Source organism: Orbicella franksi, chromosome 4 (assembly GCF_964199315.1).
Source record: "Orbicella franksi chromosome 4, jaOrbFran1.1, whole genome shotgun sequence".
Taxonomy (NCBI): Eukaryota; Metazoa; Cnidaria; class Anthozoa; order Scleractinia; family Merulinidae; genus Orbicella; species Orbicella franksi.
The window spans coordinates 31,651,619-31,669,459 of NC_138148.1; the positions used below are offsets into that span (position 1 = coordinate 31,651,619).

At 40.4% G+C, this 17,841-nt stretch overlaps 4 protein-coding genes across 6 annotated transcripts in view; 1 reads left to right on the plus strand and 3 right to left on the minus strand.

Moving 5' to 3' along the window:
• Nucleotides 1-17,841, minus strand: part of LOC145483989 (uncharacterized) — a 301,335-nt gene that overhangs the window by 190,554 nt on the left and 92,940 nt on the right. The window lies entirely within an intron of this gene.
• LOC145483986 (uncharacterized) lies at nucleotides 4,494-8,381 on the minus strand. Its single transcript, XM_081462578.1, has one exon. It carries the CDS (start codon nucleotides 6,687-6,689, stop codon nucleotides 5,685-5,687), a length of 1,005 nt encoding a protein of 334 aa, XP_081318704.1. The 5' UTR covers nucleotides 6,690-8,381; the 3' UTR covers nucleotides 4,494-5,684.
• Nucleotides 11,179-15,687, minus strand: LOC145483992 (uncharacterized). The gene is made up of 3 exons (XM_081462586.1): nucleotides 15,541-15,687; nucleotides 15,232-15,460; nucleotides 11,179-11,370 (listed from the first exon to the last, which is right to left on the minus strand). The coding sequence occupies exons 1-3, from the start codon at nucleotides 15,644-15,646 to the stop codon at nucleotides 11,319-11,321; spliced, it is 387 nt and encodes a 128-aa protein (XP_081318712.1). The 5' UTR covers nucleotides 15,647-15,687; the 3' UTR covers nucleotides 11,179-11,318.
• LOC145483984 (codanin-1-like) overlaps nucleotides 15,778-17,841 on the plus strand; it is an 84,232-nt gene continuing 82,168 nt past the window's right edge. For all 3 annotated transcript variants that reach the window (XM_081462574.1, XM_081462576.1, XM_081462575.1), the window contains exons 1-2: nucleotides 15,778-15,910; nucleotides 17,398-17,837. In XM_081462574.1, coding sequence (XP_081318700.1) covers nucleotides 15,827-15,910; nucleotides 17,398-17,837 — 524 coding nt within the window. In that variant the 5' untranslated portion in view covers nucleotides 15,778-15,826. The remainder of the gene's footprint in view (nucleotides 15,911-17,397; nucleotides 17,838-17,841) is intronic.

Here is a 17,841-nt window from a genome sequence, read left to right on the forward strand (position 1 = left end):
GGTTTACGAACACGTGTACTTGTGCGTTGAACAGGTTGACCGCTCTTCCCTGCAGAATCGGACAAATTAACATCCGCAGCGTCGGAAGACATCATGATAGACCATAAATACAAACCCGATTCGTCTTTTACGATCCTAAGGAATTTCTATGTTGACGATTGCCTGAAGTCCTTATCGTCGAGTTCTGCAGCAGTCAAGCATGTGGCTGATCTACGTAAACTTATGCTGATTGGCGGATTCAATTTGACCAAATGGGCAAGCAATGATCGACAAGTCTTAGAGTCCATTCCACCGGAAGAAAGAGCCAAGGACGTGAAGGAGCTTAATCTTGAATGCGATACGCTTCCCACAGAGAGAGCTTTGGGCGTGTCATGGTTTTTCGAGACGGATGCGTTCGGTTTTAAAGTGAACATCAAGGAGAAACCTTGTACCAGACGTGGGATTCTCTCGGTCGTTAGCTCAGTCTACGATCCGCTCGGCATGGCTGCACCTTTCGTTCTCCCAGCAAAGCTTCTCCTTCAGGACTTATGCAGAAAAGGCCTCGGTTGGGATGATGAGATTCCGTGTTTTCACTTATCTCGTTGGCAGACGTGGCTTGCTGATCTGCCGAAGCTTTCTCAGCTCTCAGTCCACAGATGTGTTAAGGGTGCCGATCTAGGAGAAGTAGTAACCACTGAAATTCATCACTTCTGCGATGCTTCCCAGTGCGCTTATGGAGCTGTCTCATATCTTAGGGAAGTCAGTTCAGATGGTCAGGCTCATTGCTCCTTTCTGGTTGGTAAATCCCGCCTCGCCCCTTTGAAGCAGATGAGTATTCCAAGATTGGAATTAGCAGCCGCGACTGTGTCAGTTCGTTTAAACAAGTTGTTGAAGAATGAGCTGGAAATTCCAATAGATAAAATCACCTTCTGGACTGACAGCATGACTGTCCTGCGGTACATTGCGAATGAGTCCAAACGCTTCCACACTTACGTCGCTAACCGGGTTGCTATCATTAGAGGAGACTCGAGTCCTTCACAATGGAGATACATAGAATCCAAGTCCAATCCAGCCGACGATGCCTCACGAGGAACTTCTGCAGATGCATTCATCCGAAATGACCGTTGGATAAAGGGGCCGGATTTCCTTTTAAAGCCTCCTTCCGAATGGGTTAACCTACCAAAACACAGTACAGAGCTGTCTGGTGATGACCCGGAGGTGAAACGAGAGTCAAAATCCTTTGTTGTCGGTGCGCGTCCGAGTGAGATTCAGTCCAATGTCATTTCTATGGTCCAGCGGTTCTCATCCTGGCTCAAGTTATTAAAGTTCATCGCGCTTTGTCTTCGGTGCCAAAAGAGATTTATTACCAGGAAACGAAAGTCTACGGAAGACACCTTTGACAGAAGCTCCCAGATAGCCAGTTTGGAACCTTTGACCTGTTCAGAGATAAATGATGCAGAGAGAGAAGTAATCATGTTTGATCAGAGTCGTGCCTTCGCAGAAGAGAGAAGAGCCATCGAGAAAGGGAACTGTGTGAAGAAGTCAAGCGTCCTTGCAAAATTGGACCCGATTTTGGTGAACGGTCTTCTTCGTGTCGGTGGACGTCTAAGCAGAGCACCTCTGCATGATGACTCGAAGCACCAGATAATTATTGCCAAAGATTCTCCTCTTGCCCGGCTTCTGATCCAGCACTTTCACCAGAAGAGTGGTCACTCTGGCAGAGAATATGTTCTGTCCCTCTTGAGAGAAAGATTTTGGCTCATCCGTGCCAATCTTACCGTGCGAAGTGTACTTACATCCTGCTTTGGTTGCAGACGGCGTCAGGGCGCTGTTGGAGAGCAAAAGATGGCCGATTTGCCACACCCTCGAGTGACCCCAGATCAACCCCCCTTCACTTGTGTGGGAATAGACTATTTTGGTCCCTTTCTTGTTCGTCAAAAGAGAAGTATGGTTAAACGCTATGGAGCTATCTTTACTTGTTTGGCTGTCAGAGCTGTTCACCTGGAGATTTCATATACGTTGGACACAGATTCCTTCATCCTGGCACTTAGACGCTTCATTTGCCGAAGAGGTCAAGTGAAAGAGATACGTTCGGACAATGGAACAAATTTCACAGGGGCTGAAAAGGAGCTACGAGTCATGATTGAAGGCTGGAACCAAGCCAAGATCCACGAAGAGCTCTTACAGAAAGGCATCCAATGGTATTTCAATCCACCGGCGGCCTCGCATCATGGCGGCGCTTGGGAAAGAATGATAAGATCCACTCGAAAGATCCTAGGAAGCCTAGTTAAAGAGCAAACGTTCGACGATGAGAGCCTTCAAACTCTAATGTGTGAAGCCGAGAGCATCATCAATGGCAGACCTTTAACTGCAGTCTCTGATGACCCGAAAGATTTGGAGTCCTTAACACCGAATCATCTATTGTTATTACGTCAGGAAGCTTCTCTTCCACCAGGTGTCTTCGAAAGAAATCAGTTGTATTCAAGGCGGAGGTGGCTGCAAGTTCAATATTTGGCTAACGTCTTCTGGTATAGATGGAAAAGAGAGTACCTTCCGTTGTTGCAGGAGCGCCAAAAGTGGTTACGCCCAAGGAGAAATCTCTCAGTAGGAGACACCGTTATTATTGTGGATGAGCAGTGGCCTAGGAATTTATGGCCCATTGGTCGAGTCAGTGAGGTTTACCCTGATAGCAGCGGTTTCGTTCGACGTGTCAAGGTCATAACAAAGAAGTCGACGCTAGAACGTCCAGTCAGCAAACTTTGTTTGTTGGAGCAAGTTTAGAGCAACTTTGGAGACTTTGACTTGGAAACGCCCTATCAGGAAGCTGTGCCTACAAGAGTCAATTGAACAGCTTGGAGCGAACGTTCCGTGACTGTTGTTGTTTTGCGTGACTGCTAAAGATCGTGTGACTCGCCTTCAAGGGAAACACTCGAAAAGACGTTTCATAGCAGTATTTTTGTTGATATTTTAAGGCGTCTAGACTTTAAGTGACTTCCGCTTTGCGTTTTAATTACTTAAGTACTTCTGGGCCTCTTTGTTCGTTGGTAAATACACGGTTTACACCTTCGTATTTAAGGGGCCGGAATGTAGGCGCCAGAATTTGTGACATTTGTTCATGCTTCTTGCTTCGTGTTTCGATCATTGGGGAAATAAATTTCTATTAACGGAAGATCCGAAACGAGTTAAAAGCGTGTGCGACTTTATTCGTAAAACAGGCGGCTTTGCGAAATAAACCAAGAAACTTACAAGACGAATGTGAAAAACCAAAGACGAACCGAAAACCAGAGACGCTCGTAGTACCCAATGACGCTACTGACTGAAATAAATTACACGCAAACCGAACTTATAGAGTATGCAAATGAACATGACATATACAAAAAGGGCACAAAACAAAAGAAACTAATTACGCAAAACTTAACACCAAACACGAAGCAAGAAGCATGAACAAATGTCACAAATTCTGGCGCCTACACCACGTGACCGCGAAGGGAAATTCCCGACGACCATTTTCGGCGGTTTTCATTGGTTCACTGGATGATTGACTGTAACTGTAAGTATACAAGTGGTTAGCCTGCAGAACCGCAAATCGGCTGAGGCCTATAAATAGCGTGGACCGGTCGAGTTTCCGTAATACGGCGAGTAGGTGCCTCAAGGGGTTGAAATTCAGGACGATTTCAAACGAATTTTCCAAATTACAACCAAAGAAATTCCAGGATTTCACACAGAATCAATCAGATCGCAATCAAGAAGGACGACAAATTGCCAAGAATGACTGTCGAGTTTATCAGCGTAGCTTCGCTCGTCCTGCTTGTCGTGATGTCCATCGTTACATTTTGCGTGATCAATACCTACCTCGTTGTGTTGAGTATGCAGTCAAGACCCGTACATTTGGCTGTGATGATACCTGTACAGCCAAGAACGGATGAACAGAGAGCTCCAAGGTTTGGAAATCGACCGCGTCCGCAGGAAAACGACGAACAGCGTTATTGAGAAAGTAAGAAAGCTCATTTTATTTGGTTCAGTTTAAGTAATTCTACTAATACACTCTACCCCCTTTTTTCTAATTAATTTTAAAAGTTTAGCTAAGTTTGTACGAAGAACACATCGCATATAGTCTGAGCGTAAGATCAACAAGTAATCAAAGTTTTCGGAAGTAACGCAACTATTAAATTTTCAAAATGTTGTAGCATAGCTAGAATTGTGAAATGAAGGTGTAACCATCGTAATTTTAATCGCAATTTAATAAGTGATTGAAAATTAAGCCCAAAAAAATAAAAAAATTCATCGGGATTCGAACCCATCCTCTGCGTTGAATTGTTTTCGGGAAGGAGAGAGAAATGTCAACCGGAAATACCTCTGCGCGCCGCATGTCAAGGCCGAATGAGCATGACACTTCTAATGAAAATTATGTTCCTTGTGTTCTTTAACATAAGGAATATAATTTGCACTAGAGTCATGCATCATTATGTCATGCATCATTAGCTTGATCACATCTAACTTGAAAACATCTAATTTTCTTTTATTATTATTTTTCCGCCTTGGGTCATTTAGAATTTCAAGAGATAGCGCCAGTGAGAAGATGCGTGTGGACTCAAAAATTGGGAACAGGATCATTGTTTAGGACGAAAGATCCATTTTATCCATATGTCGATATAAAAAGACACGAGTAGACAAAACTGTTGTAGTTGTACATACAGTGTATTAATAGCTACAGCCAACTAGAACTACAAATGCCCGCATTTTATTTTGATTGTCAATTTTAGATATTAATCAAATTAGGAGCAAGTAGATTTTAAATTTTTGATACATCAAAAGGCTATCCGGTCACTTCGCTCGCGATCCATGGCTAGATCACTACAAATCATTTCGCACCAACTCGCATATAGATTGTTCCTCGTTCTTTCATCCACTGAAATGCCAAACTCGGTTAGCGGAGGTAGCGAACTCGGCCTGCGTGGAGCGATCTAACTTTTGGTTGGAGTGAACTGACTTGGAGCGATCTGACCATGGAACGAAATGAGGCTAGTTCGACGGGGATGTGCTGATATAGGCTTTCTCACATATTTTTTAGGTTCACTGTAACTTTGTACTCAAAATCGATATCTAAAGGATTATCAGCCGTTATTGTAAAATAAGTGTCAGAAATTCACGAGTTTTTACCTTTATCTACAACAGTCTTAACTAAGCTTCAGTCTTCAATAAACACACCCGTATCCTCATGTAGGAATTTTTTTTCTTCATAATTTCCTCACGATAGAAGCTCAAAGCCATTGTTGCACCCAGCTACATCGGAGCGACTGTATCAATTTGTTTTGGTCGGAGCCATGTTGTTGGCTTAAACAGTGACAGCTGGACCATTTTCTTATGGGCTGGGGGGTATATGTATATTTAATTATTTTTATTTGTTCCTTTAGATGCTACAAATGTCCGACGTCTTTAAAAATTAATTTCGTCGACTGCGTCCTCTCGATCTCTCCAGCCCACCCCAGCCGCAGCCCCCCTTCCCCACCCCTCCTCCGAAACTTTCGGTATCCAGCACAATGGAAAAGACCCCAGGTAAATTAAATTTTCAAATGACAATTTATTAGTCCTCACCAACAGCTTGCTTATTACAGACAAAAATGTCTATTATTAAGCATTAAATTTACATATTTAAGAACTATTACTTGCATCCCAAAATAAAACAATACTGTTTGTTTTTGTAGTCAATTGTGGGACCAAACATTTCTCATCATTTGAAATGGCCATCTTCTCACCCCGAGGTCGCGAAAAACGTTCGCTAGAATATAATACGGAGATCCCTGAATGGTTAAATCATCAAACGAATCTTCCAGATTGTCTCTATTTGGCGAATTTCTCAGAGCGCTTGAAAACCGGAAGTGGGGTAGATTGCTGCCGTGCAGGTTCTCTTCTCTCCCGAAAGCTGTGGGGTCCACAGTGTTTTCGCTTTCTTGGCTGCATTCCTCTTGGTGTTTCATTAATCTATCTGAAGGGCACAGTTCGCCACAGATTTCACAGGGCAGAGCAACAATACTGTTTCCTTCTACTTGAGCTTCGCTGGGAACTTCGGTGCTGTCATGCGAGACGGAGTTTGAGTAAATATGATCACGTCTTTCGTGATCGTCACTGCTTCTTCCTCTTGTCGCTGCGATCTCTTGGAAAAAGCCATCCTCACGCTCTACAAGAAGAGGTATTTGAGAGTCTTGGCTTTCCTCCAAACACTGGCGTTGATGAACATCAAGGTTTTCAAGCGGGATTGAAGATCCGCAGAATTCGCAAGGCAAGGGAGCACACTTCTGACTAGCGCCTCCATGATCGCAAGATTTCTCGTGATTCCGAAGATCTCTGATCAAAATGTATCGACTGCAATTGCGACACCATTCCGTCCTTGATCCACAGAATTCCTGATGTTCTGGCATTTTTTCTCTCGGCAAGGTTATTCCACAATACTGGCATGGAATCGGTCTCTTACCGCACTCGTTTGCTAGGTGATTCTCTTCCTCGCTTCTCGTAGTTTGCTGTCCACATTGAATGCAGTTAATTTCTGCGTGGAATTCCTTAAAGTGCTCCTTTTCTTCGCTTCTCAACATTGTTTCTCCACACAAAGAGCACAGCTGAATATTTCGCTTGCAGTGAACGACATGCATCTGGTAATTTTCGGAAGGAACTTGTCTCTGACAGTTGTCGCATTTCACTTCTCTTTCGTCCATGTCTGCGATTTCTTCTTTTGCCGGTGAACCGTGATTGCCTCTACATTACAATACTTCGAGTCAAACTGCTAGGTCATTGCTGGTGACTCGTATTTATACTGTGCATTACTTCACTCTCCTAAATTAGATTGATCAAGAACTTTCGAAACTGCTGGAAACATAGACATCCAGAAGTAACTAGAAGTCACTAGAAATTTCGCGAAGTTCCGGGTACGCGCTAGTAGCCAGTGCCCCAGGCGAATCTCGTTTACACAACAAGCCTTGCTACATACTCAAGAAATAATAACACCAGAAATAACAGTGGTCCATTCCGTAATACTTCAGTTTAGCGTTTGTTTATTCTTGGAAAATGTTTTTTTTTTCAGCCTTTGCACTGAAGAAAAAAAATTAAACGATACCCTCTCACTTTTGCCTTTGTCATGAGCTTGTCTTAGTCAAGTTCACAACGTGCCATGATTGACAGTTCTAAATTTAGTATCCTATTATGTACTGCAACAATTATCGTATTTCATTAAGTCGTGGGGAAAAAAATTCGGTGGTACAACAAGAGTCACAGTGTAGTTTATAAGCTATAGGGCGGGCAGGTGGGTAGAATAAAAAGTTACTCTGGGCATTATCCTCAAACCGAGAGAGAGATTTGATGACGTTCTTTTGGCAGTACCGGCTCCACTGCACTTGGTATATCAAATTATTCATGTGCTTTGTTGACTTATATGCAATATCGGTCATTTATGCCCTGCAAATAGTCTTTAAAAATACTACTTGCTTGTTTAATAATGACAATAATAAGTGAAACAGAGCTGGGATTACTAACCTAGGGATAGAAACTAACCCCAGGCTGATATGAAGTTTGAAGTCTCAAACTCTACATTGTTGTTCTTAAGAGTAGCAGATTGCATGGTGTCGTCATTTGACTACAACTACCAGAATTCCTTTCGTTTTTTCTTTATCATTTAAATTTTGAATCCCCAGTGGGGTTTAAATAACAATTGCCCTAATTAACATAAGAAACAGAGAAAGTGAAGGATTCTGGTAGTTGTAGTCAAATGACGCCATCATGCAAATCGCCTATTCATTGGGACAAAAAACAATGTATGTATAACAATTAAATAAATGGCTAATCATAAGTTACATGTAGAGAAAGTCAAGCATTAAAGGTTTAGCATGACAGGAACAATGGCATCTTTTCCTATGGGAAAAAAAATGTTCTTTCTGAATAAGCAAAACATTTTCATTGTTCCTGACATGCAACACAGCTGCCATGCAAAACCTCTATTACGACCCATTTGTAGAAGCACTATCAAGGAGAACAAAATGTATGCCCTTTAGGGCTAAACAATAAACAGTCAGTTACCTCAGAGTGGTCAGGATGAAACAAAAAAACTAGACACAATAATTACTGTCTTAGTAAAAAAAAAAATGTTTTTTTCTCTTTTCCCTTGGTTGCAAGGGAGGAAGGAGTGCTTCAATCCTAATAGAGGAGAGAGTGACTCAAATAATGAAGGTGGTATTCAATTTATTGACAACAAGACGCATGGCTGCGTGAACTCGGGCTTTCAATATTGCACATCTGGAGTTATCTTTAGGGGACTGCCATATTGCGATTGTCACTGTTGTCACGCAATTTCATTATTGCTTGTTATGAATAATTCTAGTTGTGTTTAGTTTTGTCTGCTGAGTGTAATGAATGTTGTTATGGTACTAGAAAACATTCAAAATAATACATTACCATATAGGAGTAGGTTCCTACAAATGCCAAAGGTTGAAATTCAAGGACTTTTCAATTACTTTGAACGCCAAATTTTAGATAATTGAAGGAACGCTTTTGGAATGGTTTGCATAAGCAATTTTATAATTATTTAATATTATTTCTCAGCTTTTCCATGAAAGTACTGTAATTTTCAACGTGAAAATTGCTTAAGGAAAAGCATTGCTAAAATCAAGCCCTAGTCCTCAAATTGAAGTACTTTCAAGGCCTTGAATTTTTTTATTTTTAAATTCATGCATCTTCAAGGACTTTCAAGGCTTTTACAAACCCTGAGTAGGTAATGTATTTGCCTTAAATTGCAAGGAGAAGGCAATTTTTTACCTATTATTGGTGTTGAGTCATAGTTTGTTGCTAAATGTGGACCCAGGGGGAGTTGTCAGAAATCAGTAGATTAAAGCAACAGTACTGTTCAATAGTTCATAATTATTGTTTTTAATAGAAAAATCCCTGAAACCACTGCAACATTATATAGTTAGAGTGAGTGTTCTTGACAGAGCATAAATTTTGGGAATTATGTATAACAAAACTGTAACAAAACAATGAAAATGTCTAAATATTTGGTATCAATGCTGTGTTGTTTTCCTGTGTATTGACCGGAAACAACGACAAATAAGTCTAACGGAGGAACAATTCACAAGTTATAACAGGAGGTTCAATGTTCTTTGTTCAGTTTCTTGGATGATCTGTTCTTGTTTATATTTTGATTAAAATTTTCGCAGTTACAGAATGTAACCCACGTAAAACAAAAGTACACCTATACTGGTATATATTATCATTGTTGCCAAGGGAAATGTTCATGTTGGCGGTGATTTGTCTCTTCATTCGATCTTGTTCTTTTGTAGGATGACAGATAGTATGGTGAAATTGTCATCATATTCGACCACAAAGTTGTCTATGGTGATTAATTTCTCGGCTGGAGCATTCTCGTCAAACTGAAGAACATCTTCGGTTATCAGTTCTTTAAGAAGTTCATCATTCAGTTTTAATGTCAGTGAATCTTGCTTGTCATTTAAAACTTCAATGGTAGCCGATAAACTAAGCACAACTCACATTGAACTTTCTGGTTTCACAGGCATGACTCTCAAAAAGGGTACTATTTTGAACTTTATCAATTTTAACCCCTTTCAACTCAAAGATATCATTGTTATGTATACTCTGAAAATAACGTACTAAGCTATTCAGTGATGATACTTCAAGCAGCACACATGTACCTTGAGGATGGCTTCTACCATAAATATCCCTTGCATGAGAAACAAATATTTTCAAGCCCATATTGCCATTACATGAGATAGCCACTGCAGTACAGTCTATTGTCAAGACAAAACTGTTGACATTTTCGGATATAAGTGATTGAAAGGCTCTGTCTAAAGAGGTACAGTACTGATATCCTTCTATTGTAGCTTCTTGATGAATAGCACCAGTGTAGGTTTCACTGTGTTGAAGTTCATAGTCAGTCTCGAACACATTTAAAAGTGTGGGTAATTCGGTCTGCATTAAAAATGATTTTCTGGTTAATTGTGACAAACTTGAATACAACTGATTTCCAATATTCATTATTGACACCAGATCATTAGCAGAATTGATTCCTTGTTTGTTATTGTAAATCAAAGAGCATAAACTCATTGCAACACATTGTTGTCCTGAACTTTGTCCAAATACCAACTCATTAGCTTGGCTATATGGTGCCGTTATTGTTTTGCTGGGGTCAATGTACATTGGAGTAGGACCAGGGTTTTCCTCTATATCTGAACTCAGTTGAAAGTTACAACAGTTTGATACGGGTGTCTGACTCTTATAAAAACACATGGGTCTATTAAAAGAAAACATTGATAAATACCGACTTGCTCTATACTTCAATTTTATTATCCTTTGATATACCCTTACAGAACAATTCAACAAATACTTCTTCTCATGTTGTGCAACTTTATTTAATCTTACCCTCTTCGTATGAAGCTTACAAACATTCTTTGTAACTCTTCTAACCTTCACATAACGACGTAGCCAACAAATTCCTTCGGTCTCCTGCCCTTTCTTCTAAGACGTTTCAGAGTAGCTTCTGGTATTCTACTGGGTTCTCGATCACGTCTAAATACACGGTTGTGTTTATATGTAAACATAATATGAGATAGCTCGTTTGATATAGCTGGTTTCGCTTGATATTTCTCGATAGAAGGTTCACTCGTAAAGGATCGTTCGTAAATTGATCTCTCGTAAAGTTCGCGGACCGACCTGTTCCCAAAACGCTCCACAAGTTTTAGTGTGGGTCTACCGCGAACGGTGTGTGACTTTGTATGTACATTGAGCGTAATAGCCATCGAATTCCTTTCGCTTTCATCAAGCGAGGAATTTTCCACGAAAGCGGCCGTTGCTTTAAACCATGCTCTCTAGGATTCATTCTACGCATGCGCGTACACTTCACGCATGCGCTGTAGTTGAACTGCGTTTTGTGACTGAACGCAAACAAAACTAAAAATAAAAATAAAAATAAAAATGGAGCCGAATTTAAACCTCGGGCGTTTCCTTCGGAAAGCCCGAATAAAAAGTGTGTACATCACAAAATTACTCTCAATGTAGAAAACACATTAAACTCTATTCCTTTCAGATGTTGTAAATAATATATTTTAAACTTTACAATGAAAACATTCGGGTCATCTAATGTTGCATAGTCTGGTAAAAGTTAATTTATGAGCGTGATGCTAAGAAATCAGACTCTAAACTAGACACAATGGAACAACAAGGCTTTTAATAATTACATAATGTACAATGTGTAAATATACAATAAGGCAATCCTTTGAGTACAGGAAAATTCAAATTATACAGCAGTCCCATGGAGATCAATCATATCCTGAATCATGCAAGTCCTACTGTGGTGAACATCCAAGGCAATAACATCTTTCATATTTTGCATCATAGCTAAAGCAAGAATTCAAACAGTACTTTGTTAGAAAAACTCACTGGAGGTCTTAAATGCATTCCATTGTAGGGTCAAACCCCTATTAAGCAGCCACACTTGGGGAAATGGGAGGTGGCTGCTTGATTGGGGTTTGTTTACCTTCAATATTTTCACCATCAAGTTAATTTCCAGGTGAACATGGAGTCACTTCAAGACAATCATGATAAACATGTGTTTGAATGTTTTATTTCGGACTCACCAGCCATTGCTTTTTCCAAAACAAATTACATGGGTTAAATTTTGGGTGGCCGTTTAATAGGGGTAAAGACAAATAGAGAAACCCTAATTGGCACGAGCAAAAGGTGGCCGCAGCCGCTTATTTGCAGTAGTTTACTGACAATAATTTCAGGACTTTGATAAATGGCCACTTAAATAAGGGGTGACTGTTTAATAGAAGTTCGACCGTAATAATGTGTATAACAAGACCAATCCCAGAACAAGAGCAGAAACACTGCTCTGTACTAAGCCATTTTTGATTCAATAAAACTGTAACTCGGCTCTGAGGCTTGGGTGAATAAAACAAAAGAAATCACATCAAAGTTGAGGGATAAATAATTAATTTCTGTTGTTTTATTTCATAATTAATTTATTTTGTTTTATTCCCCCAAGTTAGAATTTTGATATAATTATCAAAATTAGCTTATTCTAAACCTTCAGAGAGGGAAGAGAAGGGAGATTGATTTTTTTTCCTATTACCCAATTTTCCCAGTCCAGGGACTGGATTTAATGTTTCGTCCTGCTGGTTTTGCCAGCTCTGTCAGCTTCCAGTAATGTCAATGCCAGCATCACTTTTATGCCATTTATTTTGTCACAAAGATGTATAGTAAGCCCCATTCTCTTACCCTATAAATTGTAAAAAATTCTGACTGCTTTTCAAGGGGTGGGTTGGCTGTTAATTTAATCTTAGAGGGTACCAATCAGTGCACAAAGACAGTTGTGTCCGATATCACAGTGCTAGTGGACTCTGTCCTTCTCAGTGAAGTTTCTTGGGAAATTTTTTGAGGCATTTCAAATGCACAGAAGTTATGTAGATGACATTTTTGAAGGTTAGTGAGAATGACTTTCTGGCTAGTACATCATAGTCACAGTTTTGTAGGAAGGGCCACACAAAACTTGGTTTTCTTTACACCCTGCTGATTTGTGGAGGGAATCTAGAAGGTAGCACTTTATGTAGGAAATGAGGTATAATGGATAACACTTAAACACCCAGCATCATGTCAAAAGAGATGTACATAGTATAATCAACATTTTTTCATCTTCAAGCAAGCAGTCAGGGCCTCTGATGATCCCAGCTTAGTGCTGGAAAGGCTACCATAAAAGCTAAAAGCTTACTTTACTTTCTAAAAGGACTTGTCGCAGGAAGACAACATGTACCATTTACAAGTAGACTATGAGTAGTCCCTCTTTCGCTTAGTCCGCCGTGCGTGACGCAAAAGAAAACCACGATAAAAAAATTTCCGCGCGAGATCCTGGGGGTGAGGAGTGCGCGGAAGGAAGGACTACCGCCTAAGCCCAAGAGTTTGAATTATGCGTTGCTCTCACAACACAAAAATATGATTGGCTTATGTTAGGAGCATTGACAACGTGTTGTCAACATTTGAGATACATGTGAGGTCTTGCAGGAATGTTTTGGAACCGGAGAAAATCAAAACAGTACCAAAGCAAATCAAAGCATTGGGATCGCGCTTCATAAGCTGTGATATTCTTGCGAATCTGCCAACAGGCTTTGGAAAGATTTAAATTTATCCAGTGGTTTGTTTGGCAAAGCTTTCTGCCCCCAACCTGACTGTGAGCGTGTTAGTGATTTCGCCGCTCAACAGCATCGTCCAAGTCATCGAATTTAAATTCACTGAGCTTGGCCTTTCTGCTGTCCATTTGAAAGATTGGACCGGACTTTCCCTTGAAACCGGACATTCACCTGAAACTTTCTGCTGCTATCGGCAAACATTTCACCGCAGTTGGATGATCTCCTTTGTCAAAGACATAATGTAAATTCTCGGTTGAAACTCTGCATTTGAAATTTTCGCAATAACTTAGATTTACACCTACAGACGCAGGGAAAATCGTTACAAGATGCCTCATTCGCAGTCACTGAACGAAGATATACTTCTCACAGCATATGTTTTTGCCTGGCTACTTGAAGAGTAGAGCACGCCAATTTTATTCAGGATATCTCCCGAGGTTATTGACAACAGGCAATAAAAAGAGGACTTCAAGATGAGAAATCCTACACCGAAAAATCACTCAGCTGTGAAAGGGCAAACTCTTGGGCTTAGGCAGTAGTCCCTAAGTGAAAGACGGACCACTCGCAGTCTATTTACAAGTGACTAAGAACACAAACAATTGCTCTAAACCTAGACTGCAAAACAGTCGTTTTCAGACGTTTTCGGAAGTTGCAAAGCGCCGTAAGCACAATCCTTGCATGTGAAGTGTGCAAGCCTCACACGCCCATGGGGCGTGTGAGGCGAGAAAATGACTGTCAGCTTTTCATACAATGAATTCATTCTGAGCGAGGGTCGTATAATGTCACTGAGGTGACAAAAATTGCTTGACAGCTCCACCCACATCTTCCAGCGGCTATCAATCACACGTGACCTTCAGCGCAAAAGCATCTAGACAAAACTTAAGGTTTGGTGGACGTCTCGTTGCTGACTGTGTGCAGAATTTACCTGTAAAAGTGAAACCTTGCAGTGGTCCACTCGTAAAAATTATCATTTTAATTTCGGTATGTACAGCTAGCTCGCTAAATACATTGACATTATTTCTTGGCTTGTCAGGGTTTTCAACAGCCATTCGCATGCATGAATGACCCCGAGAGCAAGCAAATCTACACGCAAACAAATTATTTCTGCATGTATTTTTCCTGTTTTTCTTGGGGCTACAGACTGAACAATACTTAATCCTATATAACTTATGACTTCTTACCTTACAAAATTAAAAAGTTTAATTATAACGTTTAAGTCTTGGTCAGTCCGTGGCCACAAGAAAAATACGTGCAGAAATAATTTGTTTGCGGGTAAATTTGCTTGCTTTCGGGGTCATTCATGCATGCGAATGGCTATTGAAACCCGACCTGGCCGTCTTCAGTTACAAATTTCAAGGAATATTGCCAATGTATTTAGTGAGCTAGCCATTCATACTGAGAGTAAAATGATAATTTTTATGAGTGGACCGCTGCTAAATCACTCACAAGCACATCCAAGTCAACGTCGTCCGTTTTCCCGCGAGAATTACTGTCTTAACCGTGAAACTGATACGGTGTCTATATCTTTTTGATGAGGTGTGAGTGACATTTTATGACAGGTTGCGTCAGAATTAAACCAATGGGAATTTCCTGTTGCTGGAAGAACGGGTAATTTTGAACAAACTTAACTTATGGTGACCAGCCGCATCTTTTAGCGTCTCTCCCCACTCTCCCTCGCCGTTTTTACACTCGCTCCAGACCTTTCGTTCGAATATTGACCGTCGCTCGGGTTGGCAAAAAATACGACTGTTTTGCAGTCTACCCTAAACACTACGAACAAATTCTTGAAGAGGTGTAGATTAAAATTAAAAGAACGAATAAAAATAAGGTTTAAAAGAATGCAGATGAACTGCTCCTTAACTCCTTCGTTCCCTCTACCAGGCCCGCAAAAATAGCGCCAGAAAAGTAAGTCAGGTTACTTTAGAAAAACTAGCCATCTTCAGACCAAGCATCTGATGGTGGTTAACAATTGCACTTCTGTGATTTTTGTGTCTCGAAATAATATTGAATGACAGCTACAATATTCCGAGTTAGAGATACAAGGCTCACTCAAAACCAAAAGCCGACCACTACTTACTTGACAGTGGAGCACAAACTACAAAATATCCCTGCACAATGCACACACTGTCGACCGCAATCCTCACACGTGCTTCGTTCACAAAAGGCACAAATTACGCGCAACCCACACTTGGAGTGAAGACAGCTTTGACATTTAAACGTTTCTTCCACTTGCAAGGGACTTTTCTGGACCGCCTGGGTTTTCTTGAGCCGAAGCGAGCCTTCGTTCATCAATTCTCGTGTTCTTGCTGCAAGGAAAGGAATCACTTTCAGTCGAATATAGCGCAGCTAACATCCTTATTCAAAACACGACAACGCCAGTACCTACCATAAATACTGTCCATATTGTTCGCCTTTTCGAAGTGAAAAGCATTCACGTAGGTCTTAAGCTGTAGTGGGGAGGATCGATCGAAAGGAAACTGTCTTTTAGGCATCTTTGACCGTGATTTAAGCCTAAGAACTCGAAGGAATTCCCAGTGAAAACGAATTTATACTCTGAAGACAGAGATTCAGCCATCTGATTGGTTAAATTTTCGCGCCAAACTTCACGCTGACCATTCCCGGATCTTGCGCACGACAACTATGCGCGGTTGATTTGAAATGGAGGAGACAACATGGCCTCCATATTGGCCAAGTTTTTAGACGGGGAAATAACATCGGAAGACTTAACCGATCCCCGTCAAACTCACAGGAACCAGGTAACCTACTGTTAAGATAACTGCAAGAGAATACAGTACTTACTATTGACATTATATGGAACTGCTCAAATCTGAACTAGCCGGGTTTGCATTCAACCGGATGTGTTCTTGAAACGGGAACTCTGCAACAATGTTGCGCTCAGTGTTCCAATATTATTCGACGCAACTTGCACTTGTCGAGTCACATTTGCTTGAAAAAGTTTGTCTAGTTCCAGAGAACGTATTCATTTTCTCCGAATAAAATAAAATTAAAATAATGACACCAAAGGTATGGAAATGGGAAATATTACAATCAACAAAAACAGTTTTTTTTAGATGTCATGTGACCATACAGTAGTCAATGAGAGCGTGCAATGATGAGGGAAAAATCCAGCTATGTAATTTTATTTATAATTTGTTGTTATATAGTAGAAGAAGGAATTAATCCTAGGGGGAACTCCCATATTAAAAAGGACAGCAATTTTGAAAAGAACCCTGGAGATGGCTCTGCATTGTGGGTGTGGCTTAAAATGTTTCACCGCTAAGAGGTACCAATATTCTAAAACAACACATTAACTGAATGTACACTCTTCTATTGACAACTGTGAATTCCCAGTGTAAATGAGACAAAATTTAAAATCAGTGGATTGTCAGATATCTCCTGTCATATGGCTGGTTTTCACAGTCACACCATCAAAAATTAAAACCTTAAGCATTTAATAAATTAAGTCTAGAAGTTGGGATATGATAGATGATTGTTATATAAACAACCTCGCCAAGATTGAGGTCTCTGCAGTTATTATTTCACATGTTATTTGGAAAGGTGTTTCACCCAAATTTATAGAGCTGTGTATGGAGACACCATGTTGGTGCCCTCCGTAGGTGCACCAACACGGCCGCCATAAAGTAACAGAAACATCTGTCATTGAGTTTTGCCATTGAAATGAAAATTTATTACTCTAGAGCTCTCACACATTGAAATTAACACTTCTTGTAATACAAGAACTGTTCAGTTAGCAAAAACTTGAGTAATAACTCAGCTTTTGACCTACTTGGGAGCCTTATCGGGCCGCCATTTTAATGTCATGCAACATGTTAAATTGGAAATCCAAACGGCCTCTATTAAAAAATGAGGAAACTTGTCAACATCAAGTTATTAGAGGGTCTGACATCTGATAAAACTAAAACTTTGGAGGGATTGGTAATTTTTTATTTTGGAAGGTGATGACATCACATGAAAACTGGCATTTTTTTTCTGTTCAATACCCTAAAAGGTACCATGAAAGCTCCTGCTGTGGACCTTTTGAGCTTGAACACCCTAAAAGTTACCAAAACCGCTTTTTAAACCCCTAAAAGGTACAACGAACACCCCCATCTTTTTTATATGAGAGTTCCCTCCCCCTGGGGAATTAATTTGTCTTTTAGTATCGTAGATCTCAAAGTTAATTCCTTCAAACGAATGTTTAGTAGCGATTTTCTTTTTTCATAAAATGTTTTCCCATTTTTAGGATGTTAAAGGTGAAAAGGAAAAGCTTGAGCAGTATAATATTGCAGAACTGGTGCCCTTCCTTCTGAACTACCTCAGAGAGAAGACATCCCATCACTTAACACCACGGCAAAGTGCAGCAATTACTCCCAAGAAAGCCTCAGTTTCACAAGCCAGACGAGCTAACTCGGCATCAGAACAAACACAACATGCAACAAAGAACTCACGAGGAAATTTATTTCCTTCGCAAAAGACTCCTTCACCATCGCCTGTTACTCCACTATCAGCAAGTCGCAGAGACAAGCTACTTGAGTATCATTCCTCTCCTTCTTCATCACCGCACTTCTGGAGAAAGTCTCCCAAAGCTCACGGAAATGATAGAGATAGACAGGCACCACAGGTTACACAGCCTGAATTAAATATTGATGATCCAGATGACTTCCCTCCCATGGGATCTGCCAGGTAA